The 8,704-nt window shown below is 37.8% G+C and overlaps 1 protein-coding gene across 1 annotated transcript; it reads right to left on the bottom strand.

Moving 5' to 3' along the window:
* Positions 1-2,052: 2,052 nt before the first annotated feature.
* Positions 2,053-5,723, bottom strand: LOC118338056. The gene is made up of 7 exons (XM_035675229.1): positions 5,632-5,723; positions 5,125-5,183; positions 4,348-4,608; positions 3,375-3,623; positions 3,018-3,083; positions 2,699-2,827; positions 2,053-2,510 (listed from the first exon to the last, which is right to left on the bottom strand). The coding sequence occupies exons 1-7, from the start codon at positions 5,721-5,723 to the stop codon at positions 2,452-2,454; spliced, it is 915 nt and encodes a 304-aa protein (XP_035531122.1). The 3' UTR covers positions 2,053-2,451.
* Between the last annotated feature and the right edge of the window lie 2,981 nt (positions 5,724-8,704).

Raw genomic sequence — 8,704 nt, 5'->3', positions numbered from 1 at the left:
CAGTCTAAAACCATTCCACTTCTAGTTCGGTTAATACTTAATATGATAGGTGAGAACACAGCACCTGAAATAGAAGAGAGGCTACTGAGAAATACACTTGATGCGCGACAAGACATTGATGCACGACAAGACATTGATGCGCATTTACAGATCTGCTAATTCAGTGTTTCTCAAATTTTATAGTGTGGTCCACCTCAGAAAATATCTGTCTCTCTCCAAGTACCACCATTATGACAGATGTTAAAATAGGCCCACCCTATTCAGTTACAAACAGTTAATGCAGAAGGCAGGTTTATTCCTATTGTTGAATCCTGAACACATTGATAGTGGCAGCTCAAGATAGACAGGAAAGGTGGGTAGAGAGAGAGGGGATGACATGCAGCAAAGGACCGCAGATCAGATTTAAACCTGGGCCGCTGCAATATAGGACTAATATAGGAATCATTATGTTTTTAGCATAATTACTAATAATTTAAAAAATATCTTGGTTTTTTTTAATGACGTAAAAATACTCTTTAAAGGTGTAGGGTCCCTATTATTTATTATTTTTTATAATCTAGATCCTAGTACAATTTTGCATCTTAACAATTGGTGTTTGGCAAATGGTGGGTCACACTGCTTTTGGCATGGTTTGGTTTATTATAACCTGGTCCCTTGCACTTCTTTCCAAGTAGTACATCTTGCATCCACCTCTTCATGACCCCACTGCATTACATAAATGTAGTGATTGTAGTAGTGTAATGTGTAGGGATCAGGGTTGAAAACAAAAAACTCAAGGTAATAAAGAAATATATTCACCACTTAAACAATATATATACAATGTTTAGAAGAAAATAGCAGGAAATACATGACCTGCAGACAACTGCATTAGAAGAAGGAAAACCATGGTGGGATGGAAAAGCAAATGTCTGACGTCTCTGAAGTTTCAGTCAGGTGAATCATCCTGGAGATCTGAAAAATAAAAACAAAGTCAAAGTCACATCAAGTGAGATGAGAAGTGTGACAAAAAATAAAAAATAAAATAAGTAATTGAGAATGTGAGTGTGGGAACTTGTCTGTCCTGTCTTTATTATGGCACATATTACTTTCATATTACTACCCTATATTTATCTGACAAACACATTTTAATTCAATTCATCAATTAATTATTGATTTTGATAGAAGACAAATGTGGCTGCTGTTATTTTCAGCTGAAATATTATTTTATCTCCAAATTAAATTCCAAAAATTAATATTTGAGCTTTCTTCTTCTGTTTCCCTTTTTATTTTGTTCTTTAATTCAGTTATTTTATTCACTGACTGTTTCTTTATTTATTTATTTCTTGCTTTTAGTTTTGACCGACATTTTATAGTTCTTACTTTGGAGAGACGTGATGTCTTTTACAATCAAAGAGATAGAGTGCAATCCCTCTGCAGTTGTAAACACTTCTAAGAAAGAAAAACAGAAACTTGATATAATATATTGCCTCAAAATGGATTTTGTATCATCAAACTGGTATATTAAAAACCAAAAGTATTACATTCCAACAGTTGACTGTAATAATCAGTTTCTATTTATGAAGAAGGTAAACTAAGGCGGTGCTAAAGAGACAACAAATTGGTCCTATAGTCTCTTACATACACCGGGAAAGTTCATATGGCCCGTGTAGAAACACATGATATTAACCCACAATAAATTACGTTCAACAGCTGACTCCAGTTACTGGTTGTCTCAGTGCTGACTTTTAAGATTATTGTTCCTTTGTGCTTAATTCTGAAACTGATTCATGTGACATTTAGAGTAAGATGTGGTTGGCTATGTGCAGCCTGTACTGTAAGAAGTATATTACCTACAGAAGACTATTAGAAGAAGGAAGACAACAGATTGATGGAAAAGCAAAACTCTTAAGTTCCTGAAATCCACTCCATCAGTGAGGTGAACCATACTGAAGTTCTAAAGATAGAAAATAAAAAAATAAAAAATTATATTCTGCTCATCAGAAATTAAGTAATTAGTGAACAACTTAAAAATCTTCAGCCAGTGTTGATACTGACACTTCAGACAGTTATGAGCTTCACACAACTTTTTTATGCTGTTTCTCACACCATGAACAGAACTGTGTTTCCCTTTAACAGTGTGGATTATAACCACATCTGTAAGACGTAAAAAAACACAGACAGAAAGAGAAAGTAATTGAGACACAATGTGAGCATGGGAACTTACTCTTGTCTTTATTTATGGGATGTGGGACTTTTTGCTATTCTATATTTATCTGACAGAGAGCTAAATCTTCAAGATGCTCTTAATGTGTTCACACCTAACATAATAAGTGTGGCTCTGAGTCAGAAGGGCCTCCTGACAAGCTGGGTCCTGTGAACTGAGACTAACATGCATTACATTACTGTAAGCACCTTCTCTGCCCATGTTTCCATGGGGTACAGTATACACAGTATAAGGTACACTGCTGCACGTCACATTATTTCCTCCATCTGGACTTCATCGCAGTTTCGGGTCTCTTCAACTTGCTGAGCTGCAGAAACAAAACCACAAACATCTGAAAAAATATGTACAACTTTTAACTACCAAAAGAGAACTGAATGAGAAAAATAAAATAAATTAAAGACTAAAAACATCTGTACTGTACTGTCATGAGAAATCATCACCTTTTTGTCCCTTTCTCTCAGTTAACTACCAGGAAGTACAGTTTATGTGACTCACCTTTAGCCTTGTCTCTATATATGAGTCCCAGTAAGACAGTGGACAGCAGGTAGGGACTCCCCACCACCAGATGACATATGAGTCTGAAGACAGACATGAGGGGAGCTGCAGGACCATCGGGACCTGCTGCTGATGGTAAAACACAAGTAGAACGTCAGTTTATGAAGCCTCTGTGAATGGAGTTTTTGTAGACCCCTTTTCTCCAATATTCACAAATACTATCTCTTCTGGAACACATCACATTTTAAAAATGGGAACACACATGTATTTTAAAGGTAAATAAGTAATTACATTTAAACTCTGTGCTTTCTGAGCTCACCTTCTGTGACGCCTCCAGTAAAACCACCAGACGGTCGACCTGCTTCCTGTCTCTTTTTGGTCCGTTCTGTGTATGAAAACCAGAGACCAAAAAACCAAAGAATATCATATGACTTCATGTTAAGGTAATGCAACTGCAGCATCCCTACAAACTGATCCTCTCTGCCCTCACTGACAGTGTTTTAATAACCTACTTAAAAAAATCTTCATAGGAAAACAAAAATGAAGCACATGTACGATACAAGTTGTCCAAATGCTTCTTTGGGATAAATAAAGTTGCCTAAAGTTTTTTTTGATGATTTTCCACTGAAGTAGTCACTATATTGTGCTCGTGCAACCACTTACGACTTTCTCTCACCTCTGACAGTGAGCCAGCTCTCTGCTGACGCGCCGACATCAGTGATCATGCACATGTAGAGGCCTTCATCAGACTTGGACACTGCAGGGATGGTCATCTGCCCTGTGATCCCTGCTCCGACAGCAGATCTGCCCTTCATAAAGATGCTGGGCTGCAGGATTGAAGAGTTGCTTTGAGCGGTGCACCGCAGGGTCACAGATTCTCCCTCCAATACAGGAAACACAGGACTCTCCAGGATCACATTATTCTCTTTGAACCGCAAAAGATTTAAAGAGTTATTCAAACTTTTCGGCTGCATTTTTTTCATGAAATCTTAAATTGTCTGATCACATTGGATGTTGGTGATTCACTCTTTACTTTGCATGTTAAATCTCCAGAAATTCGTATTCTTATATTATATATAAATATATATATATGTATAGATGAATATATATATGCATCTATATTTAATGATAATTGTAGGAAATCTTTCATTTTGAGTGAAGTCAGCTGTCAGGATTTTTAACCAGGATAAAGGCAAATCTGATTAGTTTTCTGAGATGATTAATCTGCAGTTTATAACTTTGGACACCAGAGAGCAGTGTTGAGAGATATTTTACTGATTTACTGAAGTGCATTTTGTTCATGCATCCTTCGTGTGTTGTGAAACAGCATGGTGGACGCACAATGAAAGGTAAATATTACAACATTTGGCAAAAAAATTAAGACACAAAGGCCAATCTTTTAACTGGGTAGTTAAAAGGGCTTGTGTTGGAGTTTGTAAATGTATGCATGTACAGTCCTGAATATTAATGTTTTTTGATAGATTGCTTTTTTGGCTATTTTGTTTTTACCTTGTTTAATGTCCAAAGAGCCAGTTGCAGTATATAGTGCTGTATGAGAGCTGGATTAAGTTACTGCTAATGCTAACCCAAAGTCTTTTACGGCTCATTACATCTTTTAACCACTGACTCATTAGCAGTGATGAACTAACCAGTGACAGTGATGTTGGCAGCTGGAGTTTTCTCCCCCGATGTGGACTCACACCAGTACACTCCACTGTTCCAGCTGTAGGCTTCGTTGAGAATACAGGACGACACTCGCAGGGAGCCCCAGTCACGTCCACACTCTGAAACTCCTCGCTCTGTTTTGGCCTTCACTCTCCATCCAGAGGAGTTTCTGTTCTCTTCACAGCTCAGAGACAAAGACTCATACTTAAAGAACTGAGATCTGTTAGGAGAAACTGTAAGAGAAGCTGCAAAGAAGACAAAACAACTAAATACTTTCACTTCTTAATTAGCTACTTTATGCCCCTTAAAAATGAACACAAATCACATTAAAGGTACGTCCATTTGAACCTTAAAAGGATATTATTTTTCAGGTAAGGTGCACATTCAGAGGCTTGAACCAAAATATAGGTAAAAATCCTTTTTATTGGGTAAATTAATATATTTTATTGTAAAAAGTAAAAAGATCAGTGGTTCAGTTTTACGGTGAACAAAAAAAAGCTCTGGCTTCTTGTAGGTACAAAAAGGTACAATGGGGAGAGAACCGTGAGGGAAATAACATTAACACAACTTACAGTCAGACAACATGTTAGGTTATCGCAAATGAATGTCTGAATGTTAAAATTTAAATGCCTTCTTGTTCTAAAGACAAATAAGTTTACTTAGATTACATTCTGCACTGGATATTCTGCATCCAGTCGTCACAATCTGATTGCAAAAAGAATATAAGAAGTGTATTAAAGTAAAGGTAACATGTTACTCACAGAGCGTGAGAAGAAGACCTGTGAACTCCATCTTGTCTTGATGCTGACTGACAGTCAAACTAAAGAAGCATCAAGGCGTAATGATGGTTAATTATAACATGTGGTTGTATTAACCTGAACTCACTCTGTGAGCCAGTGACAACGTCTTGAACCACAGAGAACAGTTATTTTCAGCTCAGCTACTAAACACTTTCAGACGTGTCTGAAATAGTACTGAACAGTACATTTTAAAATATGATTCTTAATATAATATTAGGGTTATATTACAGTGACTACAGTTTGTCACACAGTGTTGGTATACTGAGACATGAAGATCCTTAAAAATACATGTTGCTGAAATTGGCACTACAAAGTGCAACTTGTGCTGAATAACTGCATCTGTGTGCCTTCCTGAACACACTCTGTGGTTACATGTGGTCAGAAAAACAAACAAGCAGAGATGCATTTATTTAAAAGCATTGGCTGATGTTTCATGACTTAACATGCATACAGAAATGAAGTGCTCACCAGTGGAAGCTCACAGTGTTGTTATCTCCATGCTGCTTGGCTGTTGATCGACTGACTGACTGACTTGCATCACATCCCACTTTGTCTCCCATGTAGCATCTAGTCATATGTACACACGCCCAGTGGCAGACCATGTAGGGCAGCCTGTATGGCACTGCGTCACATTTTCTCCACCCTAGAGGGTACCTTATCATGTTTTATCTACCACAGGGGCATCCAGTCCACATGTGCATATACCCAGGCCCAGCTGTGGGAAAGCCTCACCTTCTTTCTGATACTAGATAATAAAATCAAGAAACCTGAATTTGCATTGGGCTATATCATTGTCTCTCATATATTTAAGATGTTTTATGTTTTTACAAGTATTATAATATATTAAGAGAGCCCAACAACACAAACTCCCACTCAAAAATGGATCTTTGTTTAACCTTTGTTTCTGCATGGTGGTGTCCTGTTTGAGTTATGGCCCTGGTAAATAGCAGGTAACCAAAAATCAAAGAAAAATTAATCAAAAGGAAACATTTGAAAGCTAAACATTGAAACACACATTCCTCAACAAACAATTGCATATTTCACTTCTTAAACATCAATGATTTGTGTGTAAATGTCTTTGTTCTGAGATCATTTAGTTACAATGTAAATAAAGGCCAAATACTGACACATGTCACCCCCTTTTGGACGGACCGCAATCATTCAACATGAATGACATCTGTCTGATAGTTTACTTAAAATTTCAGTTTACAACACAAACCAATTTTGCAATTTATTTTTAAATATAATGCTCCATAGAATGAGAGGGCTCCTACTAATCAAGTTTATCAAATGTATTGTTTATTTCTCTGTTAACTGAGGACAAATAAGAGTCACTGTGATATTGGTGTTTTGTCAAAGTTTGTCCTCAAGATGGCAGCACAACATCAGAAGTATCACTAATCAGTAATTACCTCACATCAGGAAACATCACTTCTGTTAAATTGAATTATTTTTTTACCAGAAATACAGGATGTGTGTCTCTCTGGTCTGGTTGATGTCCTTCTGTGGACTCTAAGGTGAATTGTGCTGTGTCTCTTCTCCCACAGTCACTCTGCTGCTGACAGAATAGAGGTCATCAGGACCTCTGACTGTCTCTGTAGATCCAGCAGGGAGAGGAGGTTTCCCTCACCGTCCAGCAGACCACCTCAGGCTCTGGATACCAGCTTAAAAAACTGCTGCAGATGTTTTACCAGCTCTGTGGTGGCCAGCGTCCTTTTCTATGCTGTACAGCTGCATTTTATTGATGAAACAATAAAATGCTCAATAATATGAGTATTTGGAGCCGTCCATGGGTGCATGGATACAGCACATTTTAATTGATGACCTAATCCTCTCTTTCATCCATCCAAAATTGCCATTTTGACCTGATGACTTTGCAACGAGCCGCTTGGTCGAAACACGTGCCCTATGTTCGAAATCCAGCCACCTGCCGCCATGAGTCGGGCTGAGACAACCAGTTCACACCACAGCAACTTTTACCTGCAGCATTCTAAAACTGTTGTCTCATTGTGAATCTTTGGCCTGAACTGGACTCAACGCTGAAACAGACAGATTACTGTCATGTGCCTGGGGGTTGGACAAGTCAATTTCACTGGACCCAGGCTGATCAAACTGAAAGCATATTCTCACCTTATCAAGTTATTGTGACTGACATGTTAGCAAACACTTGGCTAATTTACTCACTCAGCAGGCAGAGCAACATTGGAGTTGTGTTTGTGTTCAGTATTCACCTTCCATTTAGCTCTGATTTGCACCAACCCAGAGAAAAACCTGTATTTTTAGTTTCTGTTCCACTATGTCCCCAACTATTCTCTAACTATGTCCGCCTGCTGTTGCTGTAGGTAGCGTGCAGTTGCTTCATCAGATAATAACCCTGATAGTGAAGTGGCACCCTAAACAATGATCCAAAATAGACCGTCCACAGAGGAGTTTCGTCATTAAGTGACACATCCCAACATGTCATAATCTCATCCATCAATATACGCACCATCACTGTTACTTTCATTCAAGAGTAACAGATTCTGTAGAGACATGTTTGTACAGGGAAAAGCTGTGTCTGGCTTTGGTTTGTAAGTAGCACTTGGTTTGTGGTAACAAGATTAAGCACAGATGTTTTTGGTAAAATCCAACATTTGAGAGCAATAAAGATAATGCAACGGCTAAAAAGTAAAAGTCGTTTTTGAGAAGAAAACTTTGTACTTTTTTAAGAGCAGTACTTTCAGTCACAGTTGAGTAATATTTCAGTAATAATTTTGGTCTGAACTGGGCTTAACGCTGAAATGGACATATTAGAGTCATATGCCTTGTGGTAGGATGATGCTATTTGTGCAGCACATGAGTGTATCAGGCTGAGGAAGACAACAGTGTGGAACTGAAGGTTAAGGGACTGACTGACCCTCACAGGAAGCATCCTGGAGCTCTGAACCTGGAAAGGAAAAGTTCAGAAGAAGAAGAAGAAATACTTCATGGACTCTAATGTTCTGTTTGGGGTCCTGGAGCTCCTCTGTAACAGAGGACATACAAAATACATAATTAACATTATGTCAGCAGCTTGAAACTTCATCACCAGCAGCAGCAATAAAAAACAGATATAAACAAGGTAATAAATATGAAAGGGTAGTTTCTCCATCTGATATCAATCTCATGATCAATGTAATGTTAATCACAATGAAACAGATGTTGTGTGTGACTGTGGGATAAAGGAATAAAAATATTTCATAAACAGCAGGACATAGTACTTCTTGTACAAATGCTACTTTTACTTTTTGTATTTATGGACTAATCCGATATCCCTTAGATAACAATAATACATATATAATGATGCAAGGTAACAGTCGCTCGGTACAAGCTTCTAGCAGTTAACTAACAGTAGAGAAACATACAAGATTACCTTCATCCCGTCCAGACTACCGTACTTAAATATATTAAAGACTTCCTGTTTACACTTCTGTTTTAAGATGTTTCATGTTACTAAGAAGTGAAAAACAGAGGACGTCTAAAAACAAAATGGGATGTGAGAAGTGCAGTGCAATCAAAAATC

Source organism: Morone saxatilis, unplaced genomic scaffold (assembly GCF_004916995.1).
Source record: "Morone saxatilis isolate NCDOM2014 unplaced genomic scaffold, NCSU_SB_2.0 Contig4, whole genome shotgun sequence".
Classification (NCBI taxonomy): domain Eukaryota; kingdom Metazoa; phylum Chordata; class Actinopteri; family Moronidae; genus Morone; species Morone saxatilis.
The sequence above is the reverse complement of the archived record's forward strand: the minus strand, read 5'-3'. Positions and strand labels throughout refer to the sequence as shown.

Coding starts and splice junctions, on each gene's coding strand:
- LOC118338056 (XM_035675229.1), bottom strand. CDS start 5,723: ATGGGAGACAAAGTGGGATGTGATGCAAGTCAGTCAGTCAGTCGATCA. Junction 4,609..5,124: donor AGGTCTTCTTCTCACGCTCT/GTGAGTAACATG, acceptor TCTTCTTTGCAG/CTTCTCTTACAGTTTCTCCT. Junction 2,511..2,698: donor ATATAGAGACAAGGCTAAAG/GTGAGTCACATA, acceptor TTGTTTCTGCAG/CTCAGCAAGTTGAAGAGACC.